Source organism: Neophocaena asiaeorientalis, unplaced genomic scaffold, assembly GCF_003031525.2.
Source record: "Neophocaena asiaeorientalis asiaeorientalis breed wild unplaced genomic scaffold, Neophocaena_asiaeorientalis_V1.1 scaffold96, whole genome shotgun sequence".
NCBI classification, from domain to species: Eukaryota; Metazoa; Chordata; class Mammalia; order Artiodactyla; family Phocoenidae; genus Neophocaena; species Neophocaena asiaeorientalis.
The window spans coordinates 5,565,962-5,590,388 of record NW_020175831.1 but is presented as its reverse complement, the minus strand read 5'-3'; the positions used below and the strand labels follow the sequence as shown (position 1 = coordinate 5,590,388).

Sequence of the window (24,427 nt, the reverse complement as noted above, 5' to 3'; positions counted from 1 at the left end):
CTGATCGAATTGTAAACTATTTGAGAAAAAGTTAGATTCTCTTTTCCATACATATTAATTTTGCTTTTTTCTCTGCCTACACTTTTAAGGGTAATTTCTCCCTTCTATTTGATTCATGTTACAATTCACAGACCATTGCGCTAAAGCCTTCAGCACAAATCTCTACACCATTTTAAAGGCCTTTGTACTTCTAAATTTTAATCCTATATTATCCTGCATATAAACGTTAAGGTTTGTTGTCTTCACTACTGATCCTAATTTTATCAGTGAATGTGCTACTGTTATATAGCCTTATACTTTCTCCCATAAATTGCACTGAGATACTTTTTGTGTTAAGTGTGTGTGACAGAATTTGATTTAAAGGTAAGTCTCTTGGAAGAGGCTAATTATTTCATTTTGTTTTTAGAATTTAAACAAGCTAAACAGTTTTAATCTTAAGTGCTTTCCCTTTTTCTTTTGACTTTCATATACAGTTTCACTTATGTCTTTTTCAAGGATTTGGACAGGAGACATTCTGTTATTAATTTTATCGTTATCTACCTTGACAGATTTCACAAGATTGTTAAACTTACACTGAACTTTCCAAGTAAAAAAGAGAGTTTTAATTTTTCTTTACAAAAGATAAGAATTTTACTTTTCACTTCATCCCCCCAAGAAGAAATTGCCATCCCTTCTTAGCCTTCATTAACTTAATCTGAGGTAATAAACGTCACTTAAAGATCCTGAGATAATTTAATCAATCTCTTGCTTTACGCATTACATTTACAATAACTATCTGTATTACTCCAAGAGTCGCACTGATCTCAATACTCACCGACTGGTCTTTCTTTCCTCATTCTTCTACTCTGAATTTTGATTCATTCTGGTAGAGTGCTGATTATATTCAAGTCGTTTTTTTCTGTAAAGGGAAAATCAGTAGTACGCTGCACATCACAGAATCCTTTTCTGTTACCTTCACATCTGCACGAGTAGAGAAATCCTGAACTACACAATTCTGTAGACCCTGCTCCATTCCAGCTGGCATCTAATGGACAGAAGAGGATCTTCAGACTTGAGCACTTTTTAAAATCCAGGTTTCTTCTATTAAAGCTATTTATTGTTTAATTTGTCTTGTCGTCTTCTTTGGGAACATCTATTATTCAAAGGATAAACCTTCATAGTCAGCCTTTTAAATCTCCACCTTTTCTCTCACTATATTCATCTGAGGGTGCTTTTGATTCACTGTAACTTATTTAAGTTGCAGAATCTCTTAAAGGAGAGCTTATTAAGCACAGTAGATAACACTGATGATGAAGGTAGCTTTAATTCTGGTTGACGAACAAGTTGGGGGAACCCTTCTGTCTTCCCTTTGCTGGTTCATGAGAGCCCACAGCGCTCTGAAAGCAGTTTGATATTCATCGTTCTTCATTATGGGTTAGATTTTCTTTAATCTGTGACTCTTTGCTGTTTCTGACACAACTTTTAATTTAGCTCCTCTCCTTCCTTTCCTCTCTTACTCTTCTCATGCCCTTGTCCTTGGCATGCCCTGTTGTACCAGAGCAGGAGCTGAAGCAGATATTTTCTAATACTTCCTTGCTTTAAATGAACTGGATGCATACAGAAAGCCCTTCCTTAGGATATTGCTCTTCTCTCACACTGCAGGAGTGTCTGTCTCATTAGCCTCATGTTGATACTGCTTAATGCATTAAGAAACCAAAACTTTAAATGAATTATAAGACAAATACAAAAAAATGCATAAACTATAGAAAGCACAATTCAAAAAGTTATCACCACACTGGTCAGGAAAGACAAGATTACCAGTACATCATAAGCCCCCTTCATCCCTTTGTGACTCTTCCCCATTCAATTCTGCCTAGGTTTTGTTTCTGAACCCTTTCATAAGTGGGAATCATACAGCATTTTCTTTTGTTGGCTGGTCTGTCAACATGGTTATGATATTCATCCAAATTGTTACATGTAGCAAGAGTTAGCTCATTTCCTGTACTTCACTATATCCATTCTGTTGATGGACACTGGGGTTGTTTCCACTTTGAGGCTATTACCAGTAATGCTTGTATGTTTTTTTGGTACACATATTTTCTTATCTCTTTTGGATACATGCTTAGAAGTGGAACTGCTGAGCTGAGTGTAGATGCACATTTTAACATTAACAGGTATTTGTCAAATATTTCCAAAGCAGTTTATGAGAGATCCTGTTGCTCCACACTCTCACCAACACCTGGTATTGTTGATATCTTAATTTTTGCTGTTTTTACCAGTGTAAGGGTATCTTACTGTAGTTTTAATGTGCATTTCCTTGATGACTAATATTATTGAGCATTTAACAGATTTTAAAAAGGTTCTTCAACTTACATTAACAGTCAAAGTAAAAAACATGTTTTAATGTTTCTTTATAAAAGCTAAGGAATTTACCCAATCCTCTCTTCCTCTGCCAAAAGAAAAATAAGAAAAAAAAAAAGAAAAAAGAAAGAAATTGCAATTGCTTCTTGGCCTTCTTTTGTGAAGTGCCAGTAGGTCAAATCTCTTGCCCATTTCTCAACGAGGACAGATTTAGCTAGGCTGATTTCGGAATTGGCACTCTGAGGATTGCTTTCAGCTCTTTTACAGTCCACTCAAGTGCTGATATAATATCAAGCACATGGTCAGAAATGTCAGAAACATTTCATTCCTCCAGGAAATCCGAGGACATCCATCAGATCTAGCCTTAGGGTGGAAGAGGGTAAGGGATTTTTCCTGGCAATAAGACCAAAGTTCTTAGGGCAGAGGCTGGAAAGAATACTTAAAAACAATCCTGCTGTAAGTATTCTAAATCTGCCGATGAGCAGAAGCTAAGATCTTTTTGGGTTGCTAATGATGCCTTTGTCATTCAGCATTTCTCTTGTGGTCATAGGTGGAATCTCTGTTATGACCCTCCCCACCCCAAGGTGAATGCCAGTTGTGGTTCTCTTGGAACCACAACTCCAAGATAGTGCAGCTTCAGTGTCACTAGTTAAGAAATGCAGAATGAAAGCCTTTTCTGATGGGACTCTCAATAGCTGTCTCAAATTATTAGTCCAGCCTTCTGATACATACGTTAATTGTGTTAAAAGGGGGGAAGCTAAGGTATCATCTTGTTTTACATGACAAGTTGTTTCCATGTGGAATTTGAGTCGGCCATTTAAAAAAAAATCCACACCTAACTGCTTTATTTAGTAAAAATTTTTTCTAGTATCTACTATTCTTACCTAAGTTTCTATGAATGATACCAATTTTTTTTTTTTTACTTAAATGTTTTCATGGGTATTTTTACACAAAGCTGGGAGAAGGGGGTTGCAAGTCTTTGTTTACACAGCCTTTATTATCTTCTATTTTCTAGATGAGAAAACAGGTCCAAAAAGGCAATGTTGATACCACGTGTGAAATATGCTCTTAGGAGAACTGAAGAATAACAATATTAACAAGACCTGGAAGACGTGATACATTCCTACATTACAAGTAACTGAAAGCTATTAAAGAGAAGCTGGGTATTGCAGGCACACTGCTAATCTTGCAGGATGATGTAAGATCTACTTCCATTCTTTTTTATGAAATACTTTCTTTGAGTTATTGCAGTGAAATAAGACTGGGCTGGTGAAAGATGGGACTACCTTACAGTGCTTACAGTTCCCAGATTTAGGTAAAAGTGGTAGAAAATGAGCCCTGCTAGGAGTTTCTGATGAAGGGATTAAGCCAAGATGGTAGTAATGGGAGATGAACCCACACAGGAGTTTGTGATGGTAAAGAAAAGGTGGGTGCTCTCTCCAAGTGTACTTTTTCTTTGCCATTGTTGGTCCACTTTTGACACTGCTGAAGCAGGTCAGTCCGTCCCAGCGCTCTCATCAACTACTACAGACTCTTCCTAAAGTCAGTCCTACAAGTAACAAACTGTGAGCCTTTCTGTACCTTCCCCCAATGTCACACGGACACTTAAATTTCTTAAGTTACTAATGTACTAATGGGGAAGAGGAAGAAAGTTATTTGTGCTAATGGATCAATAATAAAAGAATGCAAAAACTAACCTCTAGGGCCCAAAACCAATACAACAGACAGATTTGTCGATGATGAAAGGAAAATTATGTACTTTTATAAATCAGATCTTCCAGTAAATCAGTAGATAACTTTAATTAGATGACTTTAAATCTCTTCTTTTAGAGTTAAAAATCCCCACAAAAATAACAGAAGAAACAAAATCCCTAAGAACTCTGTGCTAATGAATGCTGTGACCTGTGTATTACTGACATTGGAAAATGATAATATATGAGCAAGAAAATTAGTAGTACCACCATTTACCTACAAAATCAGAAATGGAAAGGTAGGACAACTCAGAATGTATATTCATAGGAGTATCTGTGAGTAAGCACTTTGATTATCCTACTGTGCTCAATATTTTCCCAATGTTTGTGGAAAACAGTACTTGCCTTTTCACACATTCCTGATTTTTGTATCTCCAATACAAATAACTTTGCTTAAACAGTCTCCTGAGGCCTTCCTTCTACCATTTCTGCAGCAGTGTGGTCAGAAAGGCAGTCTCTAGGGTGCCACAGTAGTTGTAGTCTTGGTCAGCTAGCTCACATGGACCTGGACGTCTAGATACTGGCTGCAATTCATATACGACAGTCATTGGACTCCCTTTCCTGTGATAACCACTCAAATGGATTTTCACAGGGCCTGGTAACTTTCTCAAACTTTAGTGGGAACTGCATATTCTCCTGAGGACAAGTCTCTTCTAATTAAATAAAGCATGTTCATTGTAATGAATGAACTGCAACTTCATATTTTAACTAAATATTTCTGTTTGACCCCCTAGCAATACCATACCTTTGGTTCCCAGGATCCATTGTTCTTGAGTTACTGTTTCTAGAAAAGGAAATAATGCAATCCATTTATTAGAATTCAGATATTAAAATGGAACTTCTTATCTAATAAGGATGACCTTTATGTTTTCTCTCTTTACTGAAATCGTATGTAAAAATTAACTGCCACGATTTTTAATAGAGCTTACCATCCACATACAGAAGAAATAAAACTTGCATGTGGCTGTACTGCTGGGTGAAAAGGCTATATAAACATTTCATTTGTTTTTGCCTTTACTGATTTTTAGTTTTACTCATTCATAACAAGTACTGACAGGTAAACTGCACTTACAAATCAACACAATTTTGGGGTGCACCAAAAAAGCATTCATTTTATAAGAAAATTCACTTTAGGACTGCAAGAATACTCACTTACACATACAAGATTTCTGAATATTCCATTTCAGTTTTTTAGACACTGATGATAATTATATCACCTTCATGCTCTTTTGTCATTTAAAAAGAATGACATGTACCTATGCACTTCTTTAGAGACAAAATCTGAAAACTTATTAACATAATTCACTTCAAAATAAATGTAAATAAAAAATAAAATTAGGTAGGAGCTTTGAATGGCATAAAGCAAATAATTACCATCCTTTATAAACATCAAAAAACATTTGTCAACACGAAAAAGTTGGCCTGACATTTTGCTATTTGTAAGACTGCTTGTGTTTTTCAATTTCTTATTGTAATTAATACTTGCTGATATTAAATTGAGGGAAAGCAGATGCTTAATTCTATTAAATAATGCTCAAGGTAAACGACTTGGAAACTTCTCAGTGTCTTACTTTTACAACAGTCCAACCTAAGGTCCAACACATAGAATCTCTTTAGGTCAGTGAACCACAAAGTCAATGCCAATGACTACCATATTAGAATCACTTAGGGAGCTTGTTGAGAAACTCACCTCAAACCTATAGAATCAGTGCATTTCAAACAAACACCTGAGGTGACTCTTATAGACACTGAAGTTTAAGAACCACTGCTCTAGACAATACAAATTCTATCATTTCAGGCTCAGTGCCTTAGATAACACTGGAATGCTGCACTTTGTTTTTGAGTGGCAATGTTTATCACCACCTAGTGGTAAAGTCTCTTATTTCTATTCTCTGTCCATTAATATTGAGTAGGTTGAGAACAAATTTCTGAGAAAGCTACAATTTTAGAGTAATAATTTCCTTAGTATTTTGCATTAACTTTTTATCAAGAGTGGGATAAAAAAGTTAAAAAAAAACTAAACTTGTAGGGCTTCCCTGGTGGCGCAGTGGTTGAGAGTCCACCTGCCAATGCAGGGGACACGGGTTCGTGCCCTGGTCCGGGAAGATCCCACGTGCCGCAGAGCAGCTGGGCCCGTAAGCCATGGCTGCTGAGCCTGCACGTCCGGAGCCTGTGCTCCGCAACGGGAGAGGCCACAACAGAAAAAAAACAACTTGTAAATAAAACTGCACCATATCATATGAATAAAAAAGTCTATATTTCAGAAGGATCTTTCCTAAAATCTACTCCTTGTAACACTAGTGCCTCTAAAAACATACTTATTTCACAGTGCAAACTATGGTCCTCTTTTAGAGATATAGGGATGGGGTACATTAGCATATTAACGGCCCCCGGAAGCTTCATGGTCAAAAAACCTGTGAACTAATAAATAACTGAACATTTCCTAAATATACTGGACCATGAAAATTTCTTTCCTAAAGAATACGTATTGACTTCTCTCAAGAGAACACTATTTCAAGGAACATAGTTTGGGACATGGTGCTCTAGAAGAGCAAATCTGATAGCTGCTTTCAGCATCTGTGATCTACCGTAAAAGACCTGACAATAAATTTACAAGCAAGTTTGATTGGGCTTTATTTTAAATGTTAGTTATTATGCGAACCACTTATTTGAAAGAGCATTTTATTGATCTGTATTGCTTAGCATTTTCTTTTAAGTAAAAAAAACCCATAACTAATAAAAACCCCACTATGTTGGCAATTTTATTAACTGACGTATGCATGGTATCGAAATAGCTATACATTATATTCATATACCAAAAGTGCATTTGAGAAGTAAACATTTAGGTGAAGACATAAGCACTAGATTATTAAATGCTATTTCTTAGGTTCTAGAATTTCCTCATTTTAAGAAAAATGTGAGATTCCGGCTTTTAAAGTTTTAGGGATAAACTGCAAGCAAGAGACAGGAAAGCAGGAATAAGGCTAAACGAGTAAGATTAAATGCAACACTGAAGCCAAAGTAACCATTATTTACTGAGGCATGCAATTGGGAGAGAAAACACAAGAGAAACTCACACTGTAAAAGCCAAGAACTGTTTTGTAGACAGAGTATACATGTATACATGTTTTTTTCAGAATTTATATGAAGGACTCAAGGAAATAAACATAGACGAGGCACTTCACCGAAACCACGACGGTTTGCTGCAACTGGCTACCTGAACTTAAATGCAGAATAGAAAATTTGGGGTCATTTAATCTGCACTAGAAAATCAGTGGATGGCAGGAGGGTATATGACAGCTACCGTGTGAAATAGCTAACTTCAACAGGGTCCAGTGAAAAACTTTAACAAGTAAAATTGCAGGGAATCAGGTTTATGTCAATTATGGGGATTAACCAAAGATGTAATGGACTTAGGCAGGCAGTAGGGAGCTTCCCATTTTTACATATTTAGATTAACCACCTGGCAGGAATATTTTCGGGGGAATTCAAGCATTACTTGAGTGTTAGAGCCAGATAACCTACAAGGCACAATTTAATTCCAATCTGTGAAAATGGAACTATGTGTGCAGTAAATGAGTTTGGGATGAATAAATCTATTGGTAATTAATCCTCAACTCTCCTCAGTTAAGTTTTTCATTTCTAAAGACCCATTTGATTCCTTTTTAAAATATGGCCTTTGGCTCACAGAAAGATACTTGGTTCAATTCTTGTTCATTAAGTCTTGCCTGGGAAGATAAGACAGGATATTTTCTTATCTAAATTTATTAAAATTACTGATTCAAAAAAAAAGGATTTTAATTTTTCAGCAGAGAAATGTCCAAGTATGAAATATGCTATTATGCTCAGTGATTTTAATCTTTTCACTATTTTTAATTTAACTCAGGATGTGAAAGGCATAATGCGGAGGTAATTAAGTGATGTTTTAACAACTGCATGCCATTTAATGTCTATTTTTTTTAAGGTGCCAAACTCTTGACTTAGATATACCTTTTCTGATACATATCATTCACCTCAAGAGCAGATAAAAATTTTTTCTTGGATTTTCAAAATACAAGCAGAGTAGGCTCCTCATTTTTAATCTTTTATGAAATGACTATTCTTCCTATCATAGTCTGTACTGAAAATTGCTTATATATCATATTTTTGGAGTGGCCATTATGTTCTGTACTTATAAAGGGAAAATGTCCACCTACCAAAGCCATTGATATTTATTTAAACATATTATCAGTGATAACTTAAATTTTTTTCCCCTTAGCACCACTGCTCTAAAATCTTGAAAGGGACTTCCCTGGAGGCATAGTGGTTAAGAATCTGCCTGACAATGCAGGGGACATGGGTACGAGCCCTGGTCTGGGAAGATCCTACATGCCGTGGAGCAACTAAGCCCGTGCACCACAACTACTGAGCCTGCGCTCTAGAGCCCACGAGCCACAACTACTGAGCCCACGTGCCACAACTACTGAAGCCCGCACCTAGCGCCCCTGATCCACAACAAGAGACGCCACCACAATGAGAAGCCTGCACACTGCAATGAAGAGTAGCCTCTGCTCGCCGCAACTAGAGAAAGCCCGCTTGCAGCAGCGAAGATCCACAGCAGCCAAAAATTAAAAAAAAAAAAAAAATCTTGAAAGATCTGTACAAGATTACCAACAAACTGTTGTATCTTGGTATAAAAAAATCATTTCTAATGATATGTCTTTGGGCTCTTGCTTTAGAGTAAGTGTAAGGAGCCAATCTATATGTGTAGGTTGAGTAGCAATTATATTTTATTGAATCTAAGATGCAACTGATTGAAAACAGCATCTTTATGTTCCACTAAGAAAGAAAAAGAGGTTGTCAATTACAGTAATGGATATCAAAATATTTCCAATGTCAGAAGTGTAAAAATGTGCATCTCAAAATCAATGAAATATGTCATTTAGGCAAATTCTAAACACTGACTTTCAAGTTTTTTCATTTCTGATCTTTTACATAAATAAGGCATGATTTAGTTAAGCAAAGAAAACTTTATTTCTGCCACACATAACAACATATTGCTGTAAGAAACAACTACTATATTAGTTTTAGCATTAACGTGTGGTTTAAAAATACATGTCAACAATCCCTGCTCCCCAAGACAAAACAATGCTGTGCAGAGACTATCAGGTATATGAAAAAAAAAAGCTGTCAACTGTCCACAAGGAGTGCGTCCAGTCACATTTTCAGTCAGTCAGCTGAGGATTATGTCATTAGTCTTTGTTCTGTAGAAAGAACACAACACAAGTATGAAAATCATCACCTGAAAGGAAATAGCTGTTGTATATAGTATACCTAAAAATGTTAGGAGTTATTCCTTTATTTCGTATACCCAATGTTACCTGCTTACTTAATCATAGATGCCCCCAAATAAGCAAAACTAAACTTACTCAGAAGGATGATGCAAGCGGGTACTGAATTTCTGGAGGGAAAATGTTGTAAATTAATACAAAAATCATGCATGTGAGGATGACAGCTTTGGGTTTTATCCCTACACACCAGGCTGATGAGTGGGCGTTCGTAACTGTCTTCTTAACCATGAGTCCAACTAGAGCATGTATGCTGAAATATTTTGTACTTTTGGGTAGCTAAACTCAACTAACCATAATTGTTCAATCATAATTGAGGGACAAGGATAAAATTCAGAGGGATTTTCCTCAAAACAATATGTCAAGATAGAAAACATAGGAAGTGAAAAAAGTGACAGTTGTACAAACCGTTTTATGTGATTAAAAAAGAAGGAAATGGACCTATAAAAAAACACACACACAAAAATCAGGATGCTCTAAAATACTAAAATTTCTGTTTTCCTCAAATAGAAGAAGAAACATATTTTGCACATCAGATCCACCTCAAAATAGAACTCAGCTATTTTCAAGTGATATTCTTAGACCAGTTTCTTCTCCTATTTCCTAGTCATGGCTCAGTTAATCCTAGGCTTATTCCTCAGAGACAAAAGGAACTAGCCTTCATGAGTAGTTACGTTCATGTTCTCTTAAAATTAAAGTAACAAATGAAAAAGTGGCCCCCATCTCCCCTAAAATCTTCAATGGTTACAATCATGTAAAACTTAGAAAAGTCTTTCATACTATCTTATTGAACCTTAAAATAATATATTATTTAACGTACCAACAAAAGAGGTGAATCTCATTATGAAGTCCATGGTAAATGGGGATTCGAAGCAAAAATAAAAAAAGCCGTGCTGCAACTAGAAGACATTCAAAACCAATATAGTTTATTATGTCCTACCATTTTCAACTAATCTGACCCCACTTTACCTTTGCCTTGAATATGTATAACAGCTCAATAAAGGGACAAAGGAGAGATTTATATTTCATGACTAGTCATGCTGAGGAATATGCACTTCCTCTAATGTAGGGAATTGGATGAATGCATATCACTTAAACGTGATATTATAAAGCTTCATTCTCACACACTTGCTGGCTAGAAGGTAGTTTTGTATCATTAATCTTAGTTTCTTATTGTTTTGATGAGATGACGTAAAGGTTTCACTGAAGTCACCAATGCACGAGTTTAGCTCACACTTTCAAAGCATATTAAAATTTTATTTTATAAGGAATTTTGCTGACTCATTTTCTCTCAATAACCCTATGGAAAAACTCGGCCTCAGAAAGGTGAAAAGATCTGCCAAATCATAGTTAAGTGTCAGAGCTGGAACTCCAACTCAGATCTTCTGATTTTAAGTCTAATATTCTCTATACTATATAAATAATTATTTTAAAAAAGGCTCAATCACAGGAGTAATTTATATATTTTCCCCATACTAAGAAGTTAGTATTATTGTCCTTTTTTAAGGACAAAGATTCTTTGAGTAAGAGTAAGAATTGTTATCTATATTTTGAAAGACTCACAGACATGAATAAGCAGTTTTGTATGCTATTTTAGAAGACAGCTTGTGTAAAGAGAATTCAGTTCTTAATGTTTTATTTGCAAACACAAAAAACTGCTTTGTTATAAGAAAGACTTGCTAATTCTTTTCACTGGCAAATTTTATATTTCTGAATTGTATGAAGTAACGGGAGTGGATTTTGTAATTAAATAAAACATTTCTAAATTGAGATTATTCATAATGGGCCCAAAAGGCACTTCCTATTGACAACTGCCTTCTGTAAGGAGGAACTAATCACTTGACTTGCTCTATCAGAGGAAAGGTCATCAGCAGTTAGAATTCAGACAATTCATTTTGATACTTCCTAGTTCTCATAATTGGTCAGAAAGAAAACCTGGTGAAAAGAAAATTGCTTTCAAGTAAGTAACTTCAAACTGACTCTAAAGTACTTGCCAACTGCTATTATTTGACCAGCAGTGGACTTGGGAAGCTGGTGTGTGTGTGGGAATGGGGAAGCTCTCAGCTTCCCCTGAAACTCAGGATTCATTTCCAGAATGAAAAAGTGAAAGAATCGAACATTTCTAACTTTCAATAATGTTTCTCCAAACCGTGGAGATGTGAGCTGTCCTAGAAATAGAAATTTAGGTTTGATTTCTTAAAACTAAAAGAGAAAGGAATTCATAAGGCTGTACGTAGCATTACTTATAAGTGACAAGAGTTTCTGGAAATTGTCAAGGTTATTTTTGAAAATACATATATGCACATGAGAGTATTTTCTGAATGTGCAGTTTTAATGTACAAACTCACAAATATAAGTCCAGAAAAACACCAACGTTTAGGTTCAAAAGGTTCAAAAAGATGCATTACAATTGACCCTTGAACAATGTGGGGGTTAGGGGTGGCTACCCTCCACACAGTTGAAAATCTGAGGATCACTTATCATGGGTCCTCCATACACGCAGATACTCCTTACCCACGGTTCTGCATCCACAGATTCAATCAACCTCGGACCCAACCAACCTCAGATCATGTGGTACTGTAGTATTTACTACTGAAAAACATCCACGTGTCCACAGTGGACCCATGCAGCTCAAACTTGGGCTGTTCAAGGGTTAATGTATTTGGTATTGCTTTTTAGGCATTTCACTAGTGAATGTCAAGACATTCTTTATAAAGACTGTCATAAATTACCTCAATTCATAACTCAAAACATTAACTGTTCAAGTTAAAAATCTTTAGAAGTATTCCAATTTTAAAGTTTATGTAACCATATAGTAAAGTCCAATTCTTAATAGCAAAGACCTTCACACACACACAGACACACACACAAATACCATTTAATTTTCTAAACTGAAATCTGATTTTATTTTATAGGATAGACATTCTCCCAGTAAACATCAAAAACATTTTTTAAGTTTAAAAAGTTCAAGTTTAGGACTTCCCTGGTGGCGCAGTGGTTGAGAGTCTGCTTGCCAATGCAGGGGACATGGGTTTGTGCCCCGGTCCAGGAAGATCCCACATGCCGCAGAGCGGCTGGGCCCGTGAGCCATGGCCACTGAGCCTGCGCGTCCAGAGCCTGTGCTCCGCAACGGGAGAGGCCACAACAGTGAGAGGCCCGCATACCCAAAAAAAAAAAAAAGTTCAAGTTTAAAAAATATACTGTAAAATTATCAGCACAGTGCTTTTAAGCCACAGTGCTTTTAACCAACAACTTGTAAATCCTTAAAAAGAAACTCTATACATATTCCTTTCGTTACACTATTTAGCCAATGTGTTTTAGAATTTAGTTAAAAAGAGCATACCTCAAGAATCAGTAAGTTCTTTGTCGTTTGTTAGATTCTTCTCTTGGGGAGTCTGCCAGCATAACTTTAAGTCTGACTCCATTCAGGATCTTTCCATGTAAAGTAGTAATGGCATCATTAGCACTTACTCTATCTGCATACTTGGCATACCCCACATTTTTTCCTGACACAAGGTAAACTTCGATCAGGTTACCAAAACGACTGAAATAAAGTAAAAAAAAAGATCAACTGAAATTGATAAGTAAAGATGCTCAGGTCTAAAAGTTGGGGTCCATTCTGGACTCCTTTTTTCACTCCTTTTCCCACATCCAATCTCTAATAATGTCAATCTTCCTTCTTAAACATTTCCTCTATCAGTCAATTTCTCCTCATTATCACCCAGATCTCTTTCCTCATTCTGACCATCATTATCTTTTTCTTAGTTTACTCTAATACCTTCTTCACTAGTTTACCTGCCCCCTGGGTTTATCCTTCTCCAATCTATTCTCTATCCTGTCTTCTGAGTGATCTTTCTAAAACACAAATATGATCATTTCCTCCCTAAAAGTCCCTTCAGCTGCTCTTCATGCCTCCAGGGTAAGGACAAGCTCTCTAATATAGCTTGTGGGCCTTTCTTGACTTGGGTCCTTGTCCTCTGCAGCTTCATCTTCCCTCAGTCTCTCAAATCCCATATTCCAACAACCTCCTTCCACGTTCTCTCCGGCAGGCATAACCACCCACACGCCCAGCTTTCTTCCCTGGTTAAATTATTTGTATCCTCCAGGCCTCCACTATACCTTGCTTCTTTCAATAAGTCTTCTCTGAGTTTCTAAGGCAGGTGCCCCTCCTATGTATTTCACAGACTGAATACTCCTTTTCACCACACAACCTCTCTAGGTTGTAATTTCCTATTCACTTATCTGTCTCCTACATGTGATTAGTTCTAAGAGGACAAGAACTATTACATCTTGTTTACATAATATAATGTTTGTTTACACAATGTCTCTGGCACTTAGCACAGTGACTGCCTGGTACAGAGGAGAGGTTAAAAAAATAAATGAAATAAATTGGTTAAATAAAAATCAAAATACTTGAACCACATCACTGATATTTTGTGAAGTTCTTTAACAAGTTTCTATCTATCTTTTAAATAAATTCGCTAACATTGTAAGGCAAATAGGAAAAAGACCAAAAAGAAAAAGTTAAGGTTAAAGAAGTTACATTAAAAACAAACAAGTCTTTCCCCTTTTTACACTTATTTTATATACGTACGTACATACACACACACACACACACACACAAACACACACTCTTCCCTACAATCAAGTAATTGTTTACTCAATGTAGTTATATAATCTCTAAGGGTCCAATAGAGTGCTGACAAAATAGAAGATGCTTAATAAGCACTGTTCAGCTGAATTCTAGAGGACAGGTCTATACAGATGTATCTTCTATTAAGAAACAAATGATTTGTTCATTCTATGTATGCAACTTTTCAAAACAATACTCCATGTTTTATGTCTTCAAAACAAAATAAAAGGAAATTCTGTGTGGAGACTTATGACATGTAAGTAACAAAGAAGAGAAGGAAATAATTATATATTTTAAAAGGTGATATAAATAAGAACTTTTTTAAACCAGAGAGCGAATCATCTGTACCTGAAAGGTACCGCACACAGGAAGCTTCAAGAATGCAAGGCTGCTTAAATGACTGGTTTAAATAAATTATATTATTTAAAAATGTAACTCTGTGGAATTGAAATCTTACCAGAATATATCCTCTAGTACATCTAAAGGTAAAGGATGTGGATTAAACACGATAAAAAGTCTTTCTTTCACCGGAGTTTCAGGAGGGGCTTTTTTTTTGCATGACGGAAGTACAACATCTGTCTGAATTTGAGGCAGCTGTGATCCAGAACTTCCTCCAAATTGCTGTTGAAGAATTAGGTTCAAAACAAAAAAAAAAGAAAAACTGCACTTTAGGGATTTTTAAGTCAAGAGCTAAAGAGATGTGTATCATGGCACCTATGTGGTCTTTTACTATATCTCTGAAAATTTTCTCACACAGGTAATAAACAAAGGCCACATTTATTTTATACTACTGTGAAGGTTAAATTCTTACCTACTTACCAGAAATTGCTGCTGACTTGGGTTATTCCACACCATTGATGCAAGCTGTGCAGCTACCATCTGCGTTGCCATTTTTCTAAGGAGACTGGAGATAAGAACTGGTAATACACAGAAAACTAGAAATATTCAGTCTCTAAACAGTAACTTCTTTTGTGTGACTTCCTCACCTGAGAGGTCAATTCTATTTTTATTCTCCAAGTCATATCACGTATATCCAAAGCTTGGCTTTAGGCTAGCTCCTGGAATGGTACTTACTCTGATGCATTACTCCCATCATCAATGAAGGAAACACCTATCCGATTCCCGGGAGGATACTGAAATCCATGTAACTTGTATTTTGCATAAATAGCAGATGCTACATTAAAATACTGAACCACTCCATGACCTAAAACAAAGCAGAGAATATACGGGAATTAGAAAAAAAGCAGATTCAGTATCTAAAGTTTGTGTTGCCATAAGAATGAAACAATAGAGAAAAACACTAATATCACACAATTAGTAAATATATAATCAAATGTGTCAGAAAACCAAGTTCTGTTATACATGTGTTCAATACTTGTGTTCCTATAAAGCAAAGTATAAACCAGATGTTGGTAAAAATATGAACATGATATTTTTTTAAAAAATGGTATCATTAGCTTAAGTTCTGTCCAGTGAATTTAATTTTAAGATCTTGGCTTTTCTTATATGACAGAGATACAGCTAAAAGCCAACCAGTTTTTCTTAAAATTTTCATTCTTTGAAATATACTTTGAAATTCTAAAATTTTCCCTATCATAGTAAGAAATTAAATGAGAAGTGATATATGAAAAGAATATATAGTCATCTTGGCTAGCTGAAGTGGTAGACAGAGAAAAAGTGATATATGTAGTAAAACCAAAAAGCAGGGGAACAGAGGGTTTCGGATCAAAAGTCACATATTTCACATTCCTTTGAAGACCTTTTAGCTAAGGGGATAGATTTCAATTCAGGAAGGTGATGCTACAGGGGGGGAAAATTTTATACAGGAGCCCTTACATGGCAAGCCCAGGAGCTTGTAACACAACCAAAAGGTTTTCACAATACATTTATACTATAACTCACTTTGGGAATAACAATGTTTTAATTTAATGTTCCTCTCTAAATCTAAGCATCTCAACATTTTAATGAAATTGAAACTCAGGAGCAAATGAACACATAAAACTAATTCAAATAGGATTCTAACTATATAATACCTCTATTAATAAAAAGGTGTTCCAATGATACACATATTTATCATACACATCCAACCAGAGAAACAATAGAGAAGGTAAAGGAACAAATACATTTCCAAGTACCAGATAAAAAGGAAAGAAAATACAAAACAAATAGAATTACATATGAATATAATAACAGATATGCCAAAACCCACAAAATGTGCACCTTAGAGTCACAACAAAGAATGACAGCAGGGACTTCCTTAGTGGCCCAGTGGGTAAGGCTCTGAGCTCCCAATGCAGGGGGCCCGGGTTCGATCCCTGGTCTGGGAACCAGATCCTGCATGCATGCCACAGCTAAGAGTCTGCATGCCACAACTAAGAAGTCCACAAGGTGCAACTAAAAAGGATCCTGCATGCCGCAATTAAAAAAGATCCCACATGCTGCAACAAAGATCCTGCATGGGGCTTCCCTGGTGGCGCAGTGGTATGCAGGGGACACGGGTTCGTGCCCTGGTCTGGGAAGATCCCACATGCCGTGGAGCGGCTGGGCCCGTGAGCCATGGCCACTGAGCCTGCGCGTCCAGAGCCTGTGCTCCGCAACGGGAGAGGCCACAACAGTGAGAGGCCTGCTTACTGCAAAAAAAAAAAAAAAGATACTGCATGCTACAACTAAGACCCAGAGCAGGCAAAATAAAAATAAATAAATTAATAGTAAAAAAAAAAAAAAAAGACAGATAGCATAAGACTGGGTTAAAGTTGGAGATGGTACAAAGTAGGTCAATGACTTTTTAGTAGGTCCTGCTAAAAGACCAGTGCTGGGTAGAGTAATATTGATTATGTGGGAGTGTCTGTATGAAGGGTGTGGACACTCTAGGTCGGTCAGTCTATATAATCTGACTCATCTATTTCCCCTCAACATCCATAAAAAGACACCCTAAAATGACTAAATCAAGTATATCTATAGTACTGGAAGAGATGCCAAGTATGATTTCTCTATACCACCCCTCACCTCCAATTCTTTAAAAACCAACAAACTGAGTGCCTATTATGTGCCAGGACTTGCAGTAGATATCTTATATATATTATTTCTAATTCTTATCTAACCCTGGCATAGAAGGTACTAATAATCCCATTTTACAGATGAGGAAAGAGAGACTAGATAGAATAAGCAATTTGCTAAGGTCTTACAACTATGTGTCATTGTTGGGATTTGCACCTGAGTTGGCTGCAAAATGGAATGCCAACCTTTTCCCATTACGCCACTAGGGCATTTTAAAAAAGCCTTAAAAAAATCAAAAGGCTTACAAGAATACAAAGATGGATTAACCTAACACTAGATAATAGGTTTAATCAATGAACCAGTTACCAAGTTCAAATGCCTGACATTAGAGTCTTGCTGCTATTAAGAGTGGGGAGAAGCAGATAGAGAAGTAGGGCAATTAAAATGCTTGAAATGGGAAAAATGCTTGAAAAGGGAAGGAGCTCCATTTTGAGGTATAAAGTTTAAGAAAAAGAGACTTAGGGAAGAGGAGAAAACTTTAAAGGTTTTATCACTTTGCCTAGCATTAATGAGAAGTACAGAAAGAGACCCTATTCTAAAGTATTTTTGTTATACAACTGGAAACAGAGAATGCTCTATTTTATGGGCGTTAAAACAGTTTTAAAAAAATAAATGACTATAAAGTAGATGTATTCCCAGGGATTTGTTTATTGAGGTATCACTATATTTGAAAGTTTAAGGTAGAGAAAAAAGAAACAAAAAACTGTCATACAAACAGTATCTGACATAAAAAGTGCCATTGGAACAAACGAACTTATTTACAAAACAGAAGTAGAGTCACAGATGTAGAAAACAAACTTATGGTTACCAGGGGGAAAAGGTGGGGGGAGGGATAAATTGGGAGATTGGGATTGACATATATACACTACTATCCATAAAAAATATAACTGATAAGGACCTACTGTATAGCACAGGGAACTGTACTCAATACTCTGTAACGACGTATATGGGAAAAGAATCTAGGAAAGAGTGGATATATGTATATGTATAACTGATTCATTTTACTGTACAGCAGAGAGTAACACAACACTGTAAATCAACTATACTCCAATAAAAATTAAAAAGTGCCACTGGAGGAAAGCCAGTTTAACAAAACACAGTATATTAAAAAATAATACAGACATTACTTTTACCATAATTAGAATATGGATCTCGTTGAACTTCACAGTATTCCAACCCTGGTACTATATCAAAAATGCTGAAAAGCTGCTCTTCAGTGAAAGGAACTCTTGATACAACTGACAGGCGTTTGGAGATGGATTCCTGGCCTCTGTTGTCATTCTTGTCAAAACTTGAAAATTCAGATTGTTGTTCTCCAACAATATAAAAAAAAAAGCAAATCTTTAAATTTCTATACATTCAGAGATTCATTTAACATTTTAGATACTAGAAAATAAAATGAAGTGTCATTAAGTCCTCTGCATTGAACAAAGGCACTGTCTTTTGTAATATGCTCTTGGTCATCAGCACTATCAGGAGAGACAAGGACAAGAAAACAGACAACTCTCCCCATTTCCCTGCCTTGATACAGAAATATAAGCAGAACTGTGTAGTGTAATTTCACAGGAATACGTTTACTATGCAAAACTGCAAAATATGGCAAGTGTTTCACCTAAAGGGAAGTTTATGCCGAATAACATTTACAGGTCTTACTTTCATCACTCATTTTCCCCCTTTTCTAACTTCTACTTTTGTCATTCCTCTCCTTTCTCTAGCCCTAATTTTAAAGCAGCAGTAATTTAGGGATAAAATTTTAGGATTCATACTGAGGGGATAACTGTATATGTCTTTCATATTTCTTGGTCAGCTGCCTACAAGCAGCAGCTCACCCCCCAACCCCAAAATGGCAGTGTAACACTGCCACTGACAGTGACATAGTGTAACACTTAGATAATCCATAACTAACCACAAAAAACTATAATTGGAAATAAGTTAAACAAAATAAGCATTAAATAATGACATTAGGTGTCATGACCAACTTCTTAAAAGAAAAAAAAACCTATAAATTCTTTTATTCACTACGTGAACTTCAGACTGCTGATAAAAGAGTATTAAAAAAAAAACCCCTCCAAATCAGACTGCATACACTACTTATGCCATTAAAGTAAAGATAGCCCACTTACCAAATGGAAACATATTCACTCTAGGTTCATGTCCCAAAGCCTCCTGCCTCATATTACTATAATAATCTTGTTCTGAGGATTCAGATGCTTTATTTTTAGGTTCAGCCAAGATTGCCCTAAAACCTGAAAAAGAGAATCTATAAATTTCAAACTTTATAGCAAATTTAACACACCTACAAATATACTTGATTGCTAGTGCTTGACTTAGTTTTATAATTGTATAAAACAAAATCTACACAAACAACCATCTCCACCAGACCTACTTCTTTGCTTTTTGAAAGATGGCAAGGAGTAAATGAGAAACAGCAAGAATCCCAAATTATGGGTCAATGTAGACATGAAAGATCAGCAATTCTATTCTATCCTTTCCAGTCTCCCTCTATGACAGATGACATCATCATTCATTCTCTCAGGCTTTCCAACATCAAAATCCAATAGTGCTTCTTCATACCCAACTGTCATCAAGATTCTTCCTTTGAAATATACTTAGATGTTATCTTTCACTCCAACTTCCCTGCCTCTGTTTTAAAATTAGATTCTCGTCAATTAATTACAACCCTTCAACTGATCGCTTTGCCTCTGGATCGAGAGTTTTAACTAGGAGTCCAACAATGAGCTTCGAAAGGTGGGAAGGTTCATGAACCCTCTGAAACTTTAAACATAATGCTTATTCATATGTGCACATGGGCATATTTCAAGGGAGAAGGTTCACAGCTTTCATCATATTATTCAGTGGTTCCAAAAAGGATAAAATGAGCCTCTTTGAATTCTTCCTCTGGAAATCCACTCTTGATACTGTGGTTAGATCAACTGTGCTGAAACAGTTTTTGTTATTTTTCTCCTTTTAAAACAATCTACAAGGGATTTTCTAATGTGGACTAAGCTTGAACTCTTCATCACCTCCCGTGTACAGTTCCAATGTACCTAGATTACTCTGCCCTGTTTCTCAACAGGAATACCAAGCTTTATTCAGATTGTTGCCTTCATGCTATTAAGCAAAGACGTTTATTTCTAGCTCTGTGTCTTTACTAACATTGCTCTCATCTTCTGCCCTGCCTATTCTACACCAGTTGCAAATCCTACCTCCAGATGTATTCCCATGCTCATTTGGTGCACTTGTTTTTCACCATTGATAGGCTATATCACATAATTCTGAACATTTTCTCATTTGGCAAATTTTTATTGAGTCTACTATAAATGGCAGTATCTTTGCTAGAGATCTCAATAAATCTTAATTGAGTACTACTCAACTGAGTACACTACTATATCGAGTACTACTAACAGCAGTACTTGGGGTGACAGCAACAGATAAATAAGACATAGAGCTTTAAAAAATCTATTATTCCTTAACTATTTTTTGCCCATTAGATCTCAGCTACCCAATATAGCTGTCAATTCCTTAAATGCCAGCGTTGCTATATACTCCATTTGTATCCCTCTACTTATATTGGTGAGTATACCATAGGTACTCAGTTAATGTTGGTTGATTGAGAAATTTAGAGGGATCTGAGAGAAAATTTTGGTGTATACCTTAGGGTTATCTAAGAGTTCTACTGATTAACAATAATCATTTTCAGTATGTATCTATTTTTATAATATCCTGAAACCCACTAATTGAATTATTCTACATCTCATTTCTAAGGGTCAATATAACTAGAAGTATGACAACAAAGAATATTTTCCTTGGCCTCTTTAGAATTCTTATTCTTCAGAATGTACACCAGCAACAGCAGAAGATCCGAATAATGTCACTCTACCTTGAAATTAACCCAATGTGCATTTACTTCACAATGCTAGCAAACCTTAAAAATCCTATCATTATTTATATGTTTATTAGTATACCTAATTCTATTTAGGGTTTAGGTCAAATATAAACAAATATTACAGAATACTTGAATTTCTTTAAAATACAAAGAATAAATATTAAAAAAAAACCCAACCTGAAAGGGTTGGTCAATTTTTTAATACTTAAAATTCTAAATAATTTAATAAACCCCAAAAACCTGTAGAAATAATAACCAAAGTAGGACAACAGCATTTTCACTGAGTTAATGCAGTTGCTCATATTTTTTAAGATAGTGCCTCAATGAAAGCCTAATCACAGCCCCCAAATTATTTTCATCCTAGGACTATATATATTTAAACTCCCATTGCTGAGACTAAATTAGCAGGTATGGCTATTAGCACAAACCAGTATTAGATTATAATTAGAATAATTCGAATTTTTTCAAATGTCTATTACAATGATAAATGAACACATCCTTACTTCGATCACAGTTTTCTATTGCTTGGGCAGCCTGTGATGGTTTTAAGTATCGAACATAGCCCAAGCCTTTACTTTCTCCAGTTACTTTATTCTTAATAATGCTGCAATACTCGATATCTCCATACACCTATGAGAGTTAAAAGAAATGATCTTAGAGGAGTCAAAATTAATAACTGAACAGATTTCAGAACTAACTTAAAATTTACTTGTTCTTCTTGCTTACAAAAAAAGAAATCAGAATTTATAGCTACTTTTAATAATGGAATAAAAATGTCACAAACTAATGAGGCACTAGAAAAATAACCATAATGATGATAAAACCAAATAATAACATAACCAAAATAAAGATACTTTTTATTTACTGAGCATTTGCTTTACGTATATCACTTTATTGTTATAACAGCCCTTCAAGGATATATATATATCATACTGCTTATTTCACAGACCAGGAAGCTGGGCCTTAGAGAAATCAAATAACTTGCCAAAGTCATGGAGGGAGAGCAAAAATTTGTACATGGTCTGGAAAGCTCCAAAGTCTTGCTCAGTGTTGGTTAAGAGCAGAGGCTCTGGAATTGAACCTTCTTTATTTCAATCTTGGTTCAGCCACTTATTAACTGGGCAGTTGCCTATCTCCTTAGCTGTTAAATGGGGCTAATAGCTGTACCTGCCTCATAGGGTTGTTTTAAGGGTTAAAAGAGCAAGTACACCTAAAGTGCATATAGAGGGTCTGGGACATAGTCAGCACTCAGTAAATATTAGCTATAATTATTTATCTGCCTTCTAACACGAACATAAATGATTGTGTATACTTTTGAAGGAGTGCCTCTTGAAGTACATTTTTAAAATACATTGGTTCACGCAGAAAGTTAATACTCCATGTGAGAAATATGTGGTAAATGTTTACTTTTAATGTTGGAAGAAATACGGGATATAAATTCTTACTGTTTATTATTAATTTTATAAAATTTTCATGTAACCGTTAGTAACTTAACTACTATATATGTATTTAAAAATGCCACATTTGTTCACTCAGAGAAAGATAAAAGTTTATAAGTACATAAGGTAAAAACTTTATTCTTACTATTGGAGGAAGTATGGAATATATATATATTTGGTATTTGTTATTTTTGAAGTATTTTATTCAATCCTTGGTTGGGGTAGGATAGAGGAAGTTTGAAAATTACTTTTTACTACTTGTTTTCTTTCTTGCTTGTTGTCCACATGATTCAGTACTGGGAAGATTAGTAGAAAAAGAATAAAAAATTACAACTCAAGACAATTTAAAAATTGCTTTTTAATAGTTTTTGTGAAAGTGTGTCACTGCTTATAAAAGTCAATGGCTAAAAAGAAATTTTAAATTGTCTCCAAATTTCATTGACTACAATCTAGCTATAGTTCAGAGTTGTAGGTAGTTTTTTTTTTTTCTTTAAATATAATTCCTTCAGAGGTCTAATTTTAAAACAAAAACTATAGAGGATAAGTCTTTCTGTGAATAAGTTCATCAACATGCCACAGACTTGTAACAAATGTGAGATAATACAGTTCACACACTCAGGCTTGCCTGCCCCACCTCTCCATGAGAGGCAATAGAGAGGAGTGCTAAGAGGGTGCTTTGAAAATTTCAAGACCAAGAGCAGGCTCTGGATTCAGACACCCTGGGCATAAATCTTGGCTCCATCACCTACTACGTATGAGACCTTACTTAAAACTCTGAGCTTTATACTTCATTTTCCTGAAATTTTTATTAAATGGGGGGAAAAACACCATCATTAATATTTTCCAGGTTTTATATATTTTTAAAAAGTTAACTTATTTTAGTTTTAATATTTAATAACTAGATTGAAATAGATGACTTAAAAATAGTTATTTAATTCTCCACCACCAATCTAATGATCTAACTCAAACAAAACAAGATTTAGTAATTGTACAACCAATGTAAGACTGTAAGTTATCAAGAACCCTAGCTGATTAGAAAATGTTAAGTACCTTAAATTTTTCCCGTAGATCTTCTTCTGTGTAGGACTTTGGTATCATAACAAATATTCTTGTAAGTTCTTCATCTTCAACATCTCGGTGACTTCCAGATGATCTGGACTGAGCAATGAAAACCTAAGAAACAAACAAAACCCAAAGAATAATGCGGAAATATCAGTCAACTGTTTTCCTACTCCTTAAGAATACTTACTTCATTATTAGTATGGGATTCATGTTAGGTTAAATGCAATGTAATAGCGTCTTATCAAAAAACATTTTGCTAAAGCAATCTTTATTGCAATGACTTTTTATGAGATAACACTGATCTTTGCACTTTTTTTCCGAATTCTTTTTTCCTTTGTATTTTCTTTACCAAGAGCAATAGTCAGTGCACTGAAAGAGAGCAACAGTCAGTGCAATAGTCAGTGCACTGAAAGAGAACATGTACTCTGCGCTTGTTGGGTAGTGTTCAATAAATGTCAATTATATAGTTGGTTAATAGTGTTATTAACATGTCATATCCTTACTGATTTTGTCTACTTTTTCTATCAGAGACTAAGAGGAGTGTAAAAATCTGAATATGAATTTCTCTCTCCTTTTAGTTCTATTAATAATGCTTCATGTATTTTGAAGCTCTATTATTGGTTACATAAACATCTGGAATTGTTATGTACTTTTTGATTGATATTTTTATTTTTAGGAAATTATTCTCTGTTAATACCCTTCCTGTTGAAGAGCATTTTGTCTGATATCACACCAGCTTTTTCTATCCTTTTACTTTCAACCTCTTTGTATCTTTATACTTAAAAGTGCATCTCTTGGGCTTCCCTGGTGGCACAGTGGTTGAGAGTCCACCTGCCAATGCAGGGGATGCGGGTTCGTGCCCCGGTCTGGGAAGATCCCACATGCCGCGGAGTGGCTGGGCCCGTGAACCATGGCCGCTGAGCCTGTGCGTC

The 24,427-nt window shown here is 35.5% G+C and overlaps 1 protein-coding gene across 2 annotated transcripts in view; it reads right to left on the bottom strand.

Moving 5' to 3' along the window:
* Positions 1–512: 512 nt before the first annotated feature.
* Positions 513–24,427, bottom strand: part of RBM45 (RNA binding motif protein 45) — a 27,303-nt gene continuing 3,388 nt past the window's right edge. The window contains exons 2-11 of one of the 2 annotated variants that reach the window (XM_024732857.1): positions 23,484–23,606; positions 21,498–21,624; positions 19,232–19,354; positions 18,242–18,421; positions 15,126–15,255; positions 14,871–14,955; positions 14,509–14,672; positions 12,762–12,962; positions 4,837–4,875; positions 513–898 (exon numbers count right to left, since the gene is read on the bottom strand). In XM_024732857.1, coding sequence (XP_024588625.1) covers positions 12,770–12,962; positions 14,509–14,672; positions 14,871–14,955; positions 15,126–15,255; positions 18,242–18,421; positions 19,232–19,354; positions 21,498–21,624; positions 23,484–23,606 — 1,125 coding nt within the window. In that variant the 3' untranslated portion in view covers positions 513–898; positions 4,837–4,875; positions 12,762–12,769. Of the gene's footprint in view, positions 899–4,836; positions 4,876–9,085; positions 9,335–12,761; positions 12,963–14,508; positions 14,673–14,870; positions 14,956–15,125; positions 15,256–18,241; positions 18,422–19,231; positions 19,355–21,497; positions 21,625–23,483; positions 23,607–24,427 lie in introns of those variants that run through there. The other variant, XM_024732856.1, reaches the window with a different exon arrangement.